This window comes from Buteo buteo, chromosome 22, assembly GCF_964188355.1.
Source record: "Buteo buteo chromosome 22, bButBut1.hap1.1, whole genome shotgun sequence".
In the NCBI taxonomy this organism is placed as follows: Eukaryota; Metazoa; Chordata; class Aves; order Accipitriformes; family Accipitridae; genus Buteo; species Buteo buteo.
Window position 1 is genome coordinate 7,465,696 of NC_134192.1, and position 18,612 is coordinate 7,484,307.

Sequence of the window (18,612 nt, forward strand, 5' to 3'; positions counted from 1 at the left end):
GATACAGGGCGGGCAAAGCAACCAGGTGCAAACAAAGAGAGAGATTAATCTGTGTTCTGCTATTAATGATGATATTTCTGGTGCAAAACAATATATTTTTCATTATGCTAAATTATATAAACCATACAGTTCTTTTAATCCCACACCAGTTGCTACTTTTATTCTGTGTTATTAAACAGAAACAGATTTGCTGGTTATGATAGCTACCATTTGATTTCAAGCTTCACTAAATTGGCGTAAAAGACACAATCAGTCTTCCTTTTATGTCTGCAGAACATCTAGTCATTTTACAGTCTATATCCTATGTGCAAGCAAGAGATCAAAATATTCAGGACTCTTCACTCAGAACAAGGGGGTGTTGGAACATACTGGTGTTTATACATAAAGCTACAGGTCCTGAAGTAAATGTTCCAGCTGATACAAAAGGTGACATTCTACCACACAAACTGCCTGGAACATACCAATCATTTTCTTCTCCTCCAATTAATTAAAGCCTAATTCAATGTCTCTCTCCTAATAGTCAAATCTTCTTAATGTAATTGCTCCTAACTCCCCAAGAGATCACTTTTTAAAAACAGGACTTTGTACTAAAACAGCAAGGCCTGCAGAAATGTAAAAGCCCCAGCAGCAGGACTCTCCCTAGCCACTGAAATGCCCCATTCTTTGCAGTGGAGCTGAGAAAGACAAAAGACTTGCTGCTTCCAGAATTCATTATTTCGTCTGTGCTGCTGTTACTGGACGCTGCCCCACAGCCTACAGCAAGTGCTGGCTCAGTTATTAAATATAAATTTTATTTCTTTGGATAAGTTTTCAGTAAATTAAGCCCAAAGGCTAAAGAAAAAAATCATCTTTTCTAAGTATTTGGAAATGACATGTATTTTGATATTCACATGCAACAATGCTTAGACAGATGCATGTGCGGGTATGTAGTATGTATTCTAAGTCGGTTCTAGGTGCAGTTATTAAGCACAAAAAGAAATGCAAAGAAGCAGTGAACGCGTCTGATCACGCAAGCATTTGTGTGTGGAACCCCCATTTGTACGATGCGCTGGTTTCAGTGGTGGTCCTGACTTCCCCGGTTTGGTTTTGTGATATTCTTTGGAAAAGTACGGTATTGCAAGTATACAACTGAGAGTATTTAACTGACATTTCATCATATATTCCATTATTTCAACTTCCTCAAGACTTCATAACTGCTTTCTTATTGACACCATCTACAATCCCACTGTCTCATTATATCAGGTCAATGTGTTTTATTGTCCTCTTCAAGCGCTTTCATTTTCTTCCCCCCATGACTGCGCATGTCTCTTAGCGTCTTATTATTCAAAATACTATTTGCAGTTCTCCCACAGCATCAGAAACAGCAATATGTTATTCCAAGAGGGCCCTTCCTCGCTGAGGCTAGAGCTCCTGCCGCCTCAGGCAGCTGAGCATCTGCCTGCCATTTTCCTTGCTGTCTCCCAGCCTCAATCTCTTCTTCCCCATCTCCCCTTTCTTTGCCAAGCCAGCCTTTCTCCCCCCCCCTCCCAATCAATACTCTCCAGGCTGCAACCCAACGTCCATCCCATTTTATACATCCTTCCAGTCTCAGATCCACCAGGTTTCCCGTCCACTCCTGTCTTCTCCCCCACTCCAGCCCACTGGCTCTTTCCTCCCTCATTTGCACCAAGCAGCTCCTTTTTCCCACCTTCTTTCTGCCCCATGTTTTGCATTCCAGCACCAGCCAAAACGCAGCAAAGCATTCCGGTTCTCGGTGCTGGTGCCATTCCCCCTCCCTGCTTCACGGAGGCCATGACTGGAAAGGTTCCTGCCCAGTCACGGCGGAGACACAGGCCCCCAGAGAGGCCGAGACCATCCCCGGTTGGCCCAGGGCGACGCGGGAGGACGGACAACGACGACAGTCGTGTCAGCCAGGAGGGACACCTGCAGAACACCTCAGGCCGCCATTTTGCCAGGGCAGGCCTGCCCACCCCCTGACCCTGCGCGATCACCCCCTGCAGTGCTCTGCCGCTCCTGCACCACCCACTTGAATACTTAGGTCAATTTAGCCCGTTTCTCCCCCTTTTTATTTATGGTGAGCACGGAGAATATCTTCATTCTTTATTTTTGGCAGTGAAAGGCTCTGTATTACACTCCTTTGAACGCATACCTCTGCTCGGCTTTCTCTTCTCAACCTACAGCGGCCCCAGTGGAGGCAGCAAAGGCTGCCGAGGGCCAAGGCAAGCCGCCGGTAACCCCGCAGTGCCCGCACAGGTCAGGGGCAGGCGGACTCCGCCGCTCCCCCGCCAGGCCCCGCTGGGCCTGCGGAGCCCCACCGAACCACCGCCCGCCCGAGGCGGTTACGCGGCGAGCGTCCTGTCCGCGAGCCATCGAATCGAGCACCGGCGCGGCGATTGGCGGCGCGCGGCCGGCGCCGCCCCTCCCCTCACATGACCGATGGCGAGGTTTTTATCGGGCCCGCTCGCCTCGGCCGCTCGCCACTCGCTGCTTCTCGGCGCCCCTGCGCCCGCCGCCGGCGGCATGGAGACGCGCGCCTCCTGCCTCCTCTTCCTCCTCCTCCTCGGTATCTCCGGTGAGCGGGGCGGCCGCCGTCCCCACGCCCGCGGGTGGGCGCTGGGCCTACGGGCGGCAGCGGCGGCGGGGGGGGGGGGGGAGGAGGAGGAGGAGGAGGAGGAGGCGGTGGCAGGTGCCTCCGCGGGCGCCCCCCCTCCCCCTCCGCCGCGCACGTGACGCGGCGTCGGGCAACGGTCGGGCGCGCGCGGGGCCGGGGCCGCCTCAGCCCGGCGGCGGCGGGTTCCCCGGAGCGGAGGCGGCGCCGAGCTGCTGCCTCCCCCCCCTCGCCGCCGCCCTGTCACCCGCAGAAGGGGAGCGGGGGGGGGGGGGGGGGGGGGGGCGAGGCGTGTCGCGCTGGCCTAGCGGGACCCCGTTGCCGGTGGCGCTGACGGGGTGGCCGCGTCGGGCCGAGGCGGGGGGAGAGACGGTCCGGTCCGGCGCCTTTCCCAGGGACGGGTGGAAGCCGGGCGGGTGGTGCGTGTGTTTCAGTGAGGGGCCCGGCCGTCGGGGTGGTCTGCCGGAGCGGGGCTTCCAGGAGGTGGGTGAGCTGAGGGTGTGGGTCGCGTCAGGCCTCCTCACCAGGGGCCGGGCAGAGCCGTGGGGGTCAGCGGTCACAACTGGCCGGGGTGGGGAACGCCTCTGCTGAGATTCACTGGGGTAACGATCCGGCAACTATAAAAAGTTCCCTAAAAACGTAAAGGGACTTCAACGTCCCTGCCTTGTGAGCCAGAAATTGCAGACATGCGATGAAGGCGCCCCGATCTCATCTCTCAGAGGTCAGCTTGAGTCATACCACTGATGAAACAGATAACAGGAAGACCCTGGTCTGCAAGCAGTACATTCTTTTAAGTGCTGTGTTCATGCACTTCAGTTTACTCTGTTTGTCACCAGAAAGCTAACGCTCATTTAGATTATTAGTCTTTGTCAGGTAAACGGACTATAAATTCTCTCAATTTTTTTATCTAGTTTTAATAACTTCACAATATGCTTCCTAGTTTTAATACTTTTTACAAATCTGGCTACTCTTTCAGTGTCTGGCAAATTGAATCCAGTCCTGAAATAATTTACTACTTTGTAATGAGCTGTCCTCTTAAGTGGCTCTAGAAAATGAAGTAAAAGCAATGTCTTAATAGCTAATAATCATATGTTATAGGCTTTTTCCAGTCCTATGCAGTGGAAGTAGATGTAAAGGATGCCTCTAATGCTACGTGCCTGTATGCGAAATGGATGATGAGATTCTTGATAACATATGAAACAAACAGTAGCGATTACGTAAGTATTTGGAGGTAACTTTTGTTGAGAGCTGTGTTTTTGTCCGGGGTAAGAGTTTAAGTGTACTCTTTTACCTAGGATGTTTGGGTTTTTACTTTTGTTGTTGTTGTTGTTAAGTCAGTTGTTAAGAGTATTCCTAAATATTCATTTTAAAACAAAGCAGAAGTTCTCAATAATACAAATAAGTGAAGGTGCCCTATTGCACTTACTTAAATGGCACACTGGTCACGCTTGATGGTTTTTGTGTATCAGTGTAGTAATGTTCTTAGCCCAAATAGTAAATGTAAATTGCAGCTCAGCACAGTCAAGATTTACAGCCAAGTTAGATTTGTACTTCTGGACTTGAATCTGATATGGCTCCTTTCTAATTCAGATGTCATGGAGACTTTTTCATAATTTTGTAGAATAACCTAAAATAATCTCGCTAACCTTGTGCAAGGTTCCATCTAACTCAAGCAGGTTTATAATGTTGTCATGGGGAAGAACTGCTATTTGTGAAAACATTTAAAATTACCCTTCTCTTCTAGAAAAACACAACGTTGCATTTGTCATCCAGTGTGACACACAATGGAAGCGTCTGTGGCAATGACACACAAGCTGCGCTTCTGGCAGTACAGTTTGGAGAAGGTCACTCTTGGAGCATTAACTTTACAAAAACTAATGAAACTTACCAGGGGGACTTCATCACTTTTACCTACAACACCAATGATACTGCTGTATTTCCTGATGCTAAAAGAAAAGGTAATGTTCAGTGCAGAATCCTAATTACAAAACAATCTCGGCCATCAGTGTCAGATCTCCTGTACCTGACCTTTGTTGGCTTTTTCAAAGTTAGAAGGACTAGTAATGTACCTAATGAGTTCTATGTCATATACTCCCTAACTATTGTTCATCATACCTGCCTACTGGATAAGAATACAGACTGGTTAGCTTCACAGAGCATATAATTCTTTTAAGCGGAGCAGAAGGGGAAGATTAACTATTTGAACAGCCTTGATCAGTGAGGTGCTGCTAGTAGACAGCAGGCATACAGCAGATTAATTTTAGTGTGCCCTACTTGACCTTCCACCTAGCAAAGCAATACAGTGTTAGGCATTCTGTGTACTAATACCTACTAATAATAGGATTATTTTTTTTTTCCTTAAATAAAAACTTAAGTAAAAGGGTTCACCTTTCTAATGGCTTGTATAGTTCTGGAAGCTTGGTTATTTCTCCACATTACTTAGCGCTTCAGGTCAGGACACAAGTAAAACATTCAAGAGAGGTTAGGAATGTTAAACTTAATTATTTCTTACTCTTTGTCTTGTGGAATTACATAAAACATAATGCTACCTATAAATGTTCTTGTAGTTCATCAGGCATTAAAATATTTGTGCTTATTTCTAGGACCAGTTACTATTGTTGTAAAGGATATTATGCATCCAGTTCAACTGAATAACGTCTTCGTCTGTCATAATACTGACTTTGTTGAAGCAGAGAACGTAACGCAGATTTTCTGGAATGTTACTGTGCAGGCTTTTGTTCAGAATGGCACAATCAGTAAAAAAGGTGAGCGTTTCAATTTGTGAATGAGCTTTTTTTTGTATTGCACCTCAGTGCAGGGAGCAAAGTCCCATAATAAAAAAAATCCACCAGTTCTAAGATGTGCTGTGTTGAATAATACTCATGTAAATATCCTTTAGTATGTCTTTCCTTGTTCCTGGAAAATAGATTAGTAGAACAGATTTAGCAGTAGATAGTAATGTAGGTTGTTCCTGTGCCATGGTGGTAGTCTAATAAAGTGTGTATTCCAGTAATTGGGGTATTAAAAATATGCACTCCAGAACTACTGTTGCTGACTGAGATCATTTGAGATTCAAGTTTTTTAACAGACTACCTTCCATTTTCAGTGGTAGCCTCTGCTTTTTCATTTAAATAGTTCAGAACCTGTTGTCTCATCTCATATCTCAACTACTCAAAATGAGATGAGCGCATCACCCTGCTACATAGGGTTGCTTACTTTGTCTACAGCAAATACATAGCACACTGCTGTAACCACTTAGCTGTCTTTGTCCCTGTGTTTCACTTCTGTGTGTCAGAGGTAAGTAGTACTGCATATGCTACATGGATTTAAAACTGTGGGCCTCACATAATTTCTGAGAATAAATGGTAGCTATAAATTGTTTGAAATACTGTGCCATAGTGCTGAGTTTGAGACTTCTGACTTGGTGCTGAGCAGAGTCCTAGTGAGCCTAGATTTCAACAGAGAAATTGGTATCTGTATTGAATTGACCTCCGAGTCTTAAGACTTTAATAAAATTTCAGCACTGAAATGGTGGTTAAAATTTCTTTTCAGAGTCTAGATGTCGTGCTGACACACCTACTTCTGCACCTACTGTTCCGCCTACTATTGCCAATGTAACTACTGCACCTACCACCACTTTATCACCTGCTCCAACCACTGCTCCCAAACCTGTGGAGAATCCAGACACAGGAAACTATTCTCTCAAAAGTGGAAACAAAACTTGTCTTCTGGCTACTGTGGGGCTGCAGCTGAATGTTTCCCGCGACAAGGTGCTTCTCTTCTATTTTAGAAGAGTAGAAAGGTTGTTGTAGTTATTTGGTATGAAATGTGAGTGCAGGCTATTTGCTTTGTACTCTGTTGGCTGTCCAGAACTGCTTCTAAGTATTGTACGTAGCACCTCTCTGACATCAGAATAGTTTTGTAGCATAATATCTAGCTTCAAAACCTTACGTGGATTCAGGGTAACTTGTTACTAGGAGTACCTCTAACATTATTAAAAGCCTGGAACTTTCCTAGCTTTTAAAGCTGTCGGTCCTTGCAGATAGTGTCTTTCCCCACAGAGGGAGCCAAAGCTAACCTGTTGTATTAGGTCAACAAAATCAGGCTTCACTGGGCAATTTGTTTGCTTCAGTATTACCAGCATGTAAACTTAACTCAAGTAGCCTTGGTTCAATAGTAGCCAGGCTCAATCTTCCTGCTGTCATCTTCATGACAAGTTCTTCTAGCCTAAGACTGCTACTGAGTGAAACAGTGGATTCCAAATGGCAGCTGAATGTCTTTGATGTGATTCTGTCTGTATTTCAGCCTCTTCTGATCAACATCAATCCAAAGACAACTAGCGCAGATGGTACATGTGGTAACACAACAGCTACTCTGAAACTGAATGATGGAAATAGCACACTGATCAGTTTTACATTTGTTGTTGTAAGTAACTTCTTTTATTTTGAACTAAGTTGCCACTTTAACAGTATTGCATGATGATCCTTCATAGTAAAATCCTTCTGTCGCTTGCTGGTGGTAGGCTGTTCCCACGTAGGAAGTGGAACTGGCTAGATGACTGCCTCAAGACAAATGGAGAATTGGGTTAAAATTACAGAAAATGTAAGACTGTGATAAATGTGTTAGCCTTTGTAAAGCATGTGTTATTAAAAATGTGGAATTGCACACTGACAGTTGGTTCTTGCTTCTTAAACAGAAAAATGCAAGTGCAAGTGTACAAAAATTTTATCTGAAAGAGGTGAATGTTACACTGCTCAACCGTCTGAATGGTTCTGGTAAGAAATAGTATCTGCTTTTAAAGCAAGTGTAAGCTTTTATTCAATGCCTGTATTAATCAAATACTTGTGACTTTTTCAATGCTGTTCATGCTTACTGTTACTTCTTACTTTAAGTCTTTAAGTTGGTAGGAACAAAAGTAATAAGCAGAAATGGCTATAAGACGTACTTTAAACAGCAGTGGGGGATCATTCTCTTTTCCTGAAACTTCTGCTAATGGAGTCTCTTACTTTGTGATAAATGTGTATAAATTAAGAGGACTTCTTTAACTGTTTTCAGTAACACAGTTTTTTGAGGTGTATAATAACAGTTGTACCAACTGAAGCTTTTTGTTTTTCTGAAACCAGCTGTTGTCTTCTTTGATTGAAGATGTTGCTGTATCTTCCAACCACTTCTACTTAATTCTCCCTGGGAAAAGATATCAGTCCTTCAAAAACAAAAGCATGCTTTTTTCCAAATCGAAAGTATGTTTGTTGGGGTTTTTTTTGAAGTTGCTTGTCACGGCTACTACAGTTAAAAGAGCATTAAAGCTAAAACACTGGCAGCTCTGCAATGGTGGGATGAGTGGAGGTACAAGGAAAGCCTAATGTCATGTCCGTATGGAGGATAGGTTACTGCTAAGTACTCAAATAACTTCAGTGCCTGACTACTTTTTGTTAAGCGGGTCAATCACGCTTCAGACTACCCTGTTTTTCAGAGTAGTCAGTGTCGAAAACTTGGCCCATCTAGATTCAGCTCCTTAGTCTTATGACTGTATTGGCAACTCTCTTGCATTTAAAGTGGGCATACAAATTCCCGTCTCTCTTTTTTTTTTTTTTTTTTCCCCCCCCCCCTGCTTTGTTTAGTCATTTCAAATGCAGATAACAACAATTTCAGCAAGTGGGATGCTTACCTTGGTAGTTCTTACATGTGCCGAAAAGAGCAAACTCTTGAGATTAATGAAGATTTTCAAGTACATACTTTTAATCTATGGATTCAGCCATTCCTTGTGAAGGCAAATAAATTCTCTACAGGTAAGAGTTCTTTTTTTTTTGTTAATTCTTGCAATGCTTGCAAAATTCTTAGTAGCTAAAAAGCACCAGTGTTCGGCACAAGCGCTTTATTTTTGAAACTCTTGTTCCATTATTTTTTGTTGGGGGGGTGTGGGGTTTTATTTACACATGAAATGAAGAAAAGTTAGGAGACTGACATTCAAGTTCAAGGAAAGCTTTGTTCTCACTTAAAAAAATGTCTGCTGGGTATGTTGGTTGGTTCTCCTTCACAAAACTTGAAGGAGCTAGAGACGCTGAAGACAGACTTGAGTGTTGCCTTGCAGAATAGGTTAGAAATTATCTGACATCATCTTGACATAGAGCTTTTTGTAGCTCAAATATATAAGAAAATGGGACAAAACTTTAGTAGAAGTGGACTTCAGTGATACCGTTAGGTGTTTCATTTCTTTTTACCTGTCAGTCTAAGGTATAGGAGTGTTGGGGAAAAAAAATGAACTGACAGAGCTTCTTTCAGAAGCAATCTTGAATATCCAGACCTAAAGAAAGATTCTAAAATGTTTTACTGCATTATCCTGGTCTTGTCTGGGGAAAACTAGAATGGCTTAAATGACCTCAATCTTTAGTGTAACCTGGTCTTTGTACTTAATGATAATACTTGCAGCACAGTCTTATTAGACTAGACTAATCTGTAGACAAATAGATTGGGTGCAGATTTTTGGACTTTTTTTAGGCAGAGGTAAGTTAACTCCCCAAATGTATGAAGGGTAAACAGTGTTTATCATAATACCTTCTAAAGTGTTAAGGTCCCATTTCACTCTAGTTCAAGCTGCAGCTAGCTTCTTCTAATTATAGTTATTTCATTTCTCTGTAACATGTATCCATTCTGGATAGGTTCTTGATACCAAATCTAGGTCACTTTATTCTTAATGAGTAAAAGCACCAGACTTGCTTTAAGAATGAAATAAGCCTGGTTCTGTCTTAAAAGTAGAAGAATGGCTTGACTAGTACAGATCCTGTGCACATGAAAACTTGTACGTTGTTAGCTTACTATAGTTTATCAAACATTCCAAGTGATTATAATGCTTACTATACGCTAGATATACCCATGAGACCTCTTCAGTTCTTTCTCTCTTAGTTTAAAGATGTAATAGTACTTGATTTTTTTTTTTCTAACACCATATTAAGGAAAACAGATTTTTATACCACACTTGGCAAGTATTCTGTCTTTATTTATTCCTTGTTGCAACCTTTTTCTCATCTACAGCCCAGGAGTGTTCGCTGGATGATGACAGCATTCTAATCCCAATTGTAGTTGGTGCTGCACTTGCTGGCTTGATTGCCATTATAGTGGTTGCTTACATAATTGGCAGAAGAAAAAGCTATGCTGGATATCAAACTTTGTGAATCTAATGTGATTCCTGTTCTGATTTCACTCTAAACAAAGCAAGTGCAAGTTCTGAAGTCCAAAAAAGACCCAAAACTTAAGAGTAATTACTAGCCACAGCTAATTGGAGTTCAGAAACAAAGGGAGAATGTTTCTCTCAGATGAAGCAGAACTACATTTTTAGTTTTCCTGCTCTAAGAAGACGACGTGGGTTTCATAGCTGTTTTGAAGATGTCAAATACTGGAAGAATTGCTAGGCTAAGGATTTTATCTTGCAAAAACCCTGAAGTGTTGAGGATTTATTTCTGCTTTTTACAAATTGTAGCCTGAAACAAGAACACATTCTAAACTGATGTGCATTGGGCAACTCCCAGAATAGCATAGAATTTGTACTTGCTTCTCCTGTGCGTTCCTTAGTTGTTGTCATAATTGTGGGTTAAGCTGGCAGCATTAGTCACTATGTTGACTCGTATAGTATTTAACAAGGATTGTACAATGCCCAGTAACAACTTCGTTTTTCATAGAATTGAACTTTAGGCTGGTGATTAAGTGATCTTTTGAAATGGCAGCAGTAACTTACTTAGCTTTACCAGAATTTGAGTAGTTTACTCCTGCCTTGGTGTAGTTTCAGGAATCATTCCTATACCCTGGCTGTACAAACAAAATGAGTAACCTATACTTGCCAAATGGTGGATATATAGGAAGACTTCAGTGCTGTTTCCAAATGCATTAAAAAAATATATATATTACTGTTAGGCACTGAATTCTTCATCACTTATTATACCTTGGCAATCATCTAAAATACTCAACTGAGGCAGAGTTCTGCTAAATTAATGCAAGCTTTTTTGCTGGCATCAGTTTAAAGGGAATAACCTTTCTAAATATTCCAGAACTTTAAAGTGCACTTAACTTTATATCATACTCTGCACAGAACTGGTCTGTCTTGTTGCTTTGAATGACTATTGTTTAAAGATGCTTTCATTTAATGAGCCAGTATCTGCTGTTGCAGCTTGAGCTGTCTAAATCTTCATCTTGAATGGTTCTCTGCCAATCAAAATTCACATTATAACTGCCCGCCATTGGCATTCTGAATGTTTAATGTAGTTTGTGTTTGATTGTTTGCTATGTAGCATTTATTAATGTTAAGAATGCAAAAGCCAAACAAGTCTGAGATGGGCCCACAACACCTGTTTTTCCTTGCTGTATGGAAAGGATAACTAGCTTAAAAAAAATGCAGCGCAACTGGACTGTTCTTAAACTGCAGCTCTGTAGAGACTAACCCTTGCTGCACAACTTTTCTCTGGCCTACTTGTGCTGTAATACATAGTTTTTACTGCATGGGGAAAAAAAAAAAAGTTTTTTTGACTTTTAGGTAAGTGTGGCTTTTTTTGCATATGTCATAACATGAGCTGCCTAAACTAGTTATTTAATGAACATAACGTTGTTTCCCTCTTTAGAATGAGTTTAACCTGCATCAAAGCCGGTTTAGTGTTTTATTAGTGTTTTCTAGGGTTGTAGAAATGTCTGTGGCATGTTTGTATACAAATCATAAAATACACTTCTTTCAGTAATTTTTTTTTTTTTGTAAAAACGGTTTACTCTTGCCAAGGAAGCAAGTTTGGGTGGATAATGCTTACTAGAGCTTGTAGTCTACAGCTTGAGTCTTGCATCAGTTACTGAAATTCATTTTAATGAAAGTGGAGAACTACTATAATTTTAATCCTGAAATAGGCTTCAAGACTTTCCATTTTAATTAAAAAAAAAAGTGGATCTAATGACTTTCATATTAATATATCCTCAAATGCAGAAGTTCATCTAGATTTTTAGCACTTTTGTGACTGATGTTCAGTGGCACCAGCTACACATGCATTTCTGTTAAGGAGTAGTTACCACACTGTATTCATCTGACCATGTAAATTTTTGGACTGTGTACGGTTTCCAAGTGACAGTATAGAAGATGAGTGCAAACTGTTCCCAAAATTCAACAATACTAGAAGTATCTTTGCAAAAACCTGCAACTTAATCTTCATTTGCAAGTATGTTGGCTCAGAGATTAACATACTCCTAGACTGACGTGCAGATAACTGGTTCAAAAAACATCTAAGTTTCACCTGGCTGCCTGTTGTTATAAAACCACTAGTTTTCCTCTATGTATTGCTCCGTAGGGAACTGTCAACCTGTTCAACATGTGCTCTAAATAATAAAGATTGTTCTATTTCTTAAGGAAACTTGTTCACATTTTTTAACTGATTTGAAAACAGACATCTTGTACTGTCTTTATTTAAAGAAAATAAACTAAATGAGTAAGGTCAACTTCAATTAGTCTACATCCCAGATTCTGTTACATAGCTGGTGAAGATGCTCCTTGAAGCGTCCTCTGTTGTCTGTGTCTTAATGTTTTGTTTTGCAGCATATGCTGAAGTGTGCTTGGGTACACAGTCCACTAGCAGAAGACAATTGAGACACTACATCTGCTCATCATTAGATATTTGCTTGTAAACTTTTTTGCCAATTGTAGCTTTGTCCAGACAAGATAGCTTTATGATTGATTTTGCTCACCATCTTAAATTGGTGTATAGCTGTGAACAGTTTGGTTTCTTCTTGCAGTCCTGGAAAATAAAATCAGTCTCTGCATTCAGCGGAAGTGGGAAAGCATTAGGGAGCCATCTGGGAATTGGTTAGTAGCTTCATCCTCTATGGTAGAAGCTGTGTTGATTGTGTCTGTGCTGACAGTTCTTTGGGTAACACTACTACTCTATACTATTCTGCATCAAGAGAGATGCTAGCTTTCCCTTTATCATACCTCTTTCTGGCCTGTCATATGACCACGGAGTTCACAAGATAAGAGGAAAAAGTGTGATCTGATCCTTTACCCTTTCTTCTTGATTCTAGCCTGCACCGCTTACATAATGATTATGTTAAAGCTACCTTCTTATCTGCTACACAAAGTCAAAATAACGTTAGCACCTTTCTGAAGTGCAAGCTTTTTGTACTGTGAAGAAAAACAGAAGTATTTTGATAGGCTTTTGTTAAAGAGCTTAACAGTGGGGTTCCTAAGGATGTAAATCAGTCAAAGTGAATTTAAACTACAGTGGGACTGCAGGCATCAAATTTCTGTCAAATTATCAGTACAAATCAGTCTGCAAGAGTCTGTGACAAAACTTGGAACAAGCAGGAGTTACTGCTGTCCTGTAGTAAGTATAAAGACTTTGGATTTTTTTTTTATTTTTTTTTTATTTTTTTTTGGTCAAAGCGTTACTGGTTTTACTGTAATTCTATCTCCAGTATTGTCTCTCCTGGAGACTTGCAGTATCTAGACACTGGAAGACTGGATTCTGTGGTGTACAATAATGGTAAATCTACAGTAATACACAGATACACGCTTGTCAAGGAAGTGTATGATGGACTGACGAGCCAGTTATGATGTTTGGTGAGGAAAACTATTGCTATCATATTTTGGGGACAGGGGGAGGTCAGTTTTTTATGGATAACTGTCTGATGTCCTGTTGGGGAAAGGCATAAGACTTTTAAATAATTACAGGGAGATTAATGTTAAATACTTCTATTTAAATGCATTTCTTTTTCAAACTTGCCCTCTTTCTGTTTAGCTGAAGACTGCATCCCAGAAGTAGACAGCTTCATTGTACCTATAGCAGTAGGAGCAGCTTTGGGAGGATTAGTTGTCCTAGTACTTGGTGACTTAATTTGTTGATTACAAGAAACACTGTAATGCTGGATACAAGTAGTTTTAAAATGGGAAGGCTTAACTTTTTATTAATAAAAAAAAATAAAAATCTGAACTCAAAAAGATGACTTGCTTGCCAAGTCAGGCAAACAGTTTGTTAAAAACAAACCTGATTAAGAAATGTTACAGAATGTATTGTCATGGTTTATGTTTGAACCTAACAACTTAAGATATGTTCTAGTTCATAATCAATCAGTGAATTAATTTCAGTTCCTCAAAAATACTACACTTTTAATTTAAAAATATTGAAGACGTGCAGTGGTGCTATGTGACTAAAAATAGTTGTGTTCTGGTCTGTGGAAATGGCATTTAACTTGTATGTGCTCGTGGATGTTGAATATTAATGTGTATCATCTATCATAGACTGCAGTTTATTTTGATTACTATTGACTGTGCCTTATATACATTTTACTAAATATTACAATTGTGCTCGAAGATACAAAGATTTCTGATCTTCTAGCTTAAAGATGCCATGCTAAAAGTACGCAAAAGAAGCTTTTCCAGCCAATGAACGTCTTTTTTTAATTTTAATTTTAAATTAACTGCGGTGTTCTCTTGTATAGCATATACCAATAAAAACACATAAATTTGGGCTATCGGTTGCATCTCATGATCGGAATTAAAACAGAAGATACCTTTTATACTGGGGCTAAAAATGTTGGGGGCCAAAATTTCTGATTATTTTGAATGGAGACACATTCAACCAAATATGTCAAAAAAGCCATTCCTCCTGGCCTGAATGTGGAGTCTGCTTGTCGTGCTGTACAGTTACCAGGTTCTGCATTTGAAGACACTTCTCTGAAGCTCGTAACCAATGTACAGTAACAATATATGGATAGATGTGTGCCAACAACAGTGGCAAACTGGAGAGAGGTAAAGAATGGAATGTTCCTGGTATGACACTTTAAACTCTTTTTATCCTGGAAATTCCTCGTAAGGTGCCATAGTGTGATGTGTATTGCGGTGATCTCCTTCCTTTAAAGAAGAGAGAAAGGGAATTTCTGTAGCTGTCTGTTGGGCACCTTCCATCCCTAGCAAATTCATTTATGTTTAGTATTAATGACCCGTTATCCAGCATGTAGTAGTTAAATTGTGTACGTTAATGTTCAGTGAACAAAGATGACTAAATATCAAATGCGGTTCTCTTTTTAAGATGCTTAAATACTTTGTCAGTAGTCAGAATATTTTGAAATAGCTCACTGCATAAGGTACATATTTCCTTTCCTCTTTTTTTTCCTTCCCAAGTGTTGCTCTGCTGGGCAGTAGGTGCATTCAGATTGTCCGAGTTTAGTATTTTCAGGGGCTGAACCTCCCTGTGTTGTTTTCTTTCCTCTTAGCCAAAGGCTTTGTGTAGCCTTTTGTGAAGGGGTGGTGGCAAGCATCTACTGGACTGTAGTGAGCTAAATCAAGACAGTAAATTTCCCATGATTAAGGCTGATGCAGTTAGAGGTTCAAATGGTTTAAATATTCGCTTAAAACAGTAGCTAACTTTTGATAAAGCACTGAATGTGTGCATGACACTTAACTCTGTTCTAATAGAAACTCAAGCAAAAAAGTTTTATAAGGAGCTCTGCTTTATTAAAAGCATGTAGGTCAAGCACCCTTGCAGTGTTGAAGCAGTACACAGACACCATATGGTATCTTACTAAACATCTCATCTCGGCACCACGCAGGCGGAGCTCTGCTCTCTTTACAAACGGGAGGAACGCCAAGCCCTGCCTCCACGTCTAAGGTGTATCACTGAGTTTGAATTCAGTTCCCAGTGGTGTTTGCTAATCCCTGCATGAGTGCTTGTATCTGCAAGGAGTTCATCACATATCTTACAACCTGTATGTTAAAAACTACTGTAGCATTACAGCTGTCTCTTTTTTTTTATTTCTCCTATGTTGATTTTGGTAAGGTCTGCGTAGTTCTCAGCTGAAACTGATAACCTTTATCTTGTATTTGAATTGAAAATAAAGAAAGTTAACCACCCAAAGAGAGAGTCTTTCAGTGTTTTCCATTCAGTGCTTTCAGCATATGTATCTCGGCTGTCTCTTGTCATTTTCAGTAAACATACACATCAGAAGAAGTATGTTACCAATACAAATTATGTGTGTAGTATATATGTTGAAAGAAATCAGTCTTTCTATCAATACTTTAATCAATACTGATTTGACTTTAGATGCACTATTGTATCTAATACAGTGTAAGTTCTCAAAAACGTCTGTTTGCTCCTTGCTTGCTTTGGTTTCTAATGCTCGATTTCCTTTACTAATTTATTCTCCCTTGCTTTTTTTGTTTTTCTTCTTTCTGCAGCCGAAGAATGCTTTGCTGATTCTGACCTGAACTTTCTTATTCCCATCGCAGTGGGCATGGTGCTTGGCTTCCTTATCATTCTTGTCTTTATATCTTACATCATTGGAAGAAGAAAAAGTCGTACTGGCTATCAGTCTGTATAATCTCTTAATTCCGTCTCTGTTGCTGCCTTTCCTGCCCTTCTCCTTTTCCCAGCCTCCCTGATCTGCCTCTTTAAAAAGAAGAAAAACAAATGAATTCATAGTTTATTTAAAAAAAAATTTAAAAACCAATTCACGACAGAATAATGTGCCATGAGTCAGAAGATGAGTTGCAGAATTACTTGAAGCTATTGTACGATTTTAGAGAAAGTAAGTGTTCTGAGGACCATAGAATTGAGTAGGGCTGATGCATGTCCACATGAGAAATGTGATTATTTTGAGTAAAGAAGACATCTATGAAACTTTATTTCTGTTCTTTATCTTTTTATACAAGAAAATTTCTAGTTGCATACAGCTTATCTTGGATAATGCTAAACCTAAAACCATAATTAAAGGTGTGAATGCTATGTCGAAAGGGACTGTATGTGCTATGGGAAAATGAATACCAAGCTCTTAACAGATTTCTGTTGGGAACTTGGCATACGGCTGTTGTCTTTCTTCATTAGCAGCTTGTTCTTGTGAATCAGTCTGAATTTCCTATTCCTTCTGAATGTAAAGGTAGTACCTGATCTCACTAATAAACTAACATAATATGAGAAGAACATCTGATTCTTCTAGTAAATTAATTTGTTTAACATCAGTACGGAGAAGTTGACTGCTAATGTACGTTAAATAGCTTTGTGCTAGCGTGATGTCTTTAATGTCTTTTATTCACTAAGATAAGGTTCAGTCCTGGAGAACTTTCACAACTCGGAAAAGCCAACAGTCTGCTAAAGGAAATGCATCCTGTGCTGTTTTGTTTGACTGTTTTCCCTTTTGTTCTGCGCTCAATTGCGAAATGAGGGCAGGAGGCTGGAATTTCACTGCCTGCAGTTTGTCTCAGCTTTGATTCTGTGCACGTAAAAGAAATTACACAATGTTTCAGCACGGGTCCATGTGAGGCTCAAGAGTATTTTGAGAGCTCTCAAAGAGTTACTAAGAACACAGCTTGTTCAGAGATTCCTGCAGTTCCTTTGGACAGCTTTTGTGGGTTAACGGGGTCACTGAAAAGCTGTGATCTGGGAATGCAAGTGAAGGTATAAAACTGGTCTGTTTTGATAGGATTAAGCTGCCTTTAACCTCCTAATTATTGCTCTCCCAAACAACAGTTGAATAGTGTAAGAGCACAAAATTTCTAGTATGAGGAATGCTGATCATAAAGCTGAAGCGAATGTATCTAGTGAAGAAAGGGACTTCCAAAGGAATAAGAGCATCTGCCTTGTTTGAAGATGCTTTCTTTGTTGATGCCATACCTTTTGCAGTTCTGTGTTCCATATCTAAGCTGTACCAAAATAGAAGCTAGTCATTTGTGGTTGTATTCTGCTTCATTCCCATCAGGTTCATGTTGATAGGATGAAAGAAGCCTCTTGCTCTTTCAGCCTCTTTGGTCCAGCTTGGTAAAAACCTTTTGCAGCTAGTAAACCCCGATTTCCAGCTGTGGGACAGCGCACGAGCTGCCAGGTCTGCAGAGAGCTACTGATGGCACACAAAGTTTCTGTCTGATGTGGCAAGTGTTTACTAAAGCTTCTTTAATATTTAATCTCTTTGTGCACCGAGCCTGTATCTATGTTGTAGGGAAAGCACCTTCAATAATTCACATGCACAAAGGAGACAGTCAACACTGATGTTTAAGAAACTCACAATAGCTATATATTCAGGAAAGGGAGATTTCTATAGAGTTTTGATGTTTGAGAAATACCTGTACATTCAATTATTCTTGTCCTCACTGTGACCAAAGATAAGCTTTACCTGAATCTGACAAAACTGATTTTTGTATTGCAAATAGGCTCTTGAACCAAGTTGTCTTTTTTTAAGAGTGTAATTTAATGCTGCTGAGTTGGACCGTGTGCTTTGGTTTTGGTTGTCTTGGTCTTTTGTGTTGTACCTTTGCTTTCACAATACTTGATTTCCCTGCCAGAGTGGTAAACGGTGAGTTATTTTGAGACTGGCAATTTCTGAATAACACCTGCTTGTCAGAGTGTGTTGCTTCTCTGCTGCCAGCAGATGGGTTCAATCTATGGTTTCATGCTCAGATTGCAGATCCAAGTATTTTGCATCACTTTTGCTAGGTTATTTTAGTAAAATGTGGCAATTTCCTAGATGCACATACGTATATATTTGATATATACATATAAGCTATTATTTTGGGCTTCAACAGAAGTCGAAAATTCAGCCAGCACTTTAAGGTTGTGGTAGCATGAAGAGTGGTGTATACAATTCTCTAAATCTTGAAATGACTGTACAAATATGCCGAAAGCAGAATATGTGTATGGAAAATAAAGTTGACTGTGGTGTTTATAAAGCTTTGTTTTAGTGTAAGTAAACACGCGTGCCACTTCCGAGAACTTTTCCAACGGGATTGTCAGCGTGCCTGGATCTGAATGTTGGTGGGGAAACAAACTTTTGCTTCTAAGCTGTTCACACATTTACATCTGAATTAGTTGATCTTTCTTTGTTGATTGGATCCAAGCATGGGTCCAGCATCTGCTAAAGGACCAACTGCTTCATGAATCCTTCGAATAGGCAGGTAGGGAACAGATATAAACAAAGTTTTGTCCTGTTGCTAGCTGGAGAGCTGTTAATTTCATGGCCTGAAGCATGAAGGGTTTGGTTTCCTTTCAGGATCCTAC

General features: G+C 40.5%; 1 protein-coding gene across 5 annotated transcripts; it reads left to right on the top strand.

The window, feature by feature from the left end:
- Window positions 1-2,415: 2,415 nt before the first annotated feature.
- LAMP2 (lysosomal associated membrane protein 2) lies at window positions 2,416-15,483 on the top strand. 5 transcript variants are annotated; one of them, XM_075054256.1, is made up of 9 exons: window positions 2,416-2,572; window positions 3,707-3,825; window positions 4,353-4,566; window positions 5,212-5,373; window positions 6,161-6,378; window positions 6,914-7,033; window positions 7,305-7,383; window positions 8,230-8,397; window positions 9,641-15,483. In XM_075054256.1, the coding sequence occupies exons 1-9, from the start codon at window positions 2,437-2,439 to the stop codon at window positions 9,778-9,780; spliced, it is 1,356 nt and encodes a 451-aa protein (XP_074910357.1). In that variant the 5' UTR covers window positions 2,416-2,436; the 3' UTR covers window positions 9,781-15,483. The 5 variants fall into 5 exon arrangements, with proteins under 5 accessions (XP_074910357.1, XP_074910359.1, XP_074910361.1 ...); XM_075054258.1 differs by having other exon boundaries at window positions 2,422-2,563; XM_075054260.1 differs by lacking the exon at window positions 2,416-2,572 and adding an exon at window positions 2,917-3,091.
- The last annotated feature ends 3,129 nt before the right edge of the window (window positions 15,484-18,612 follow it).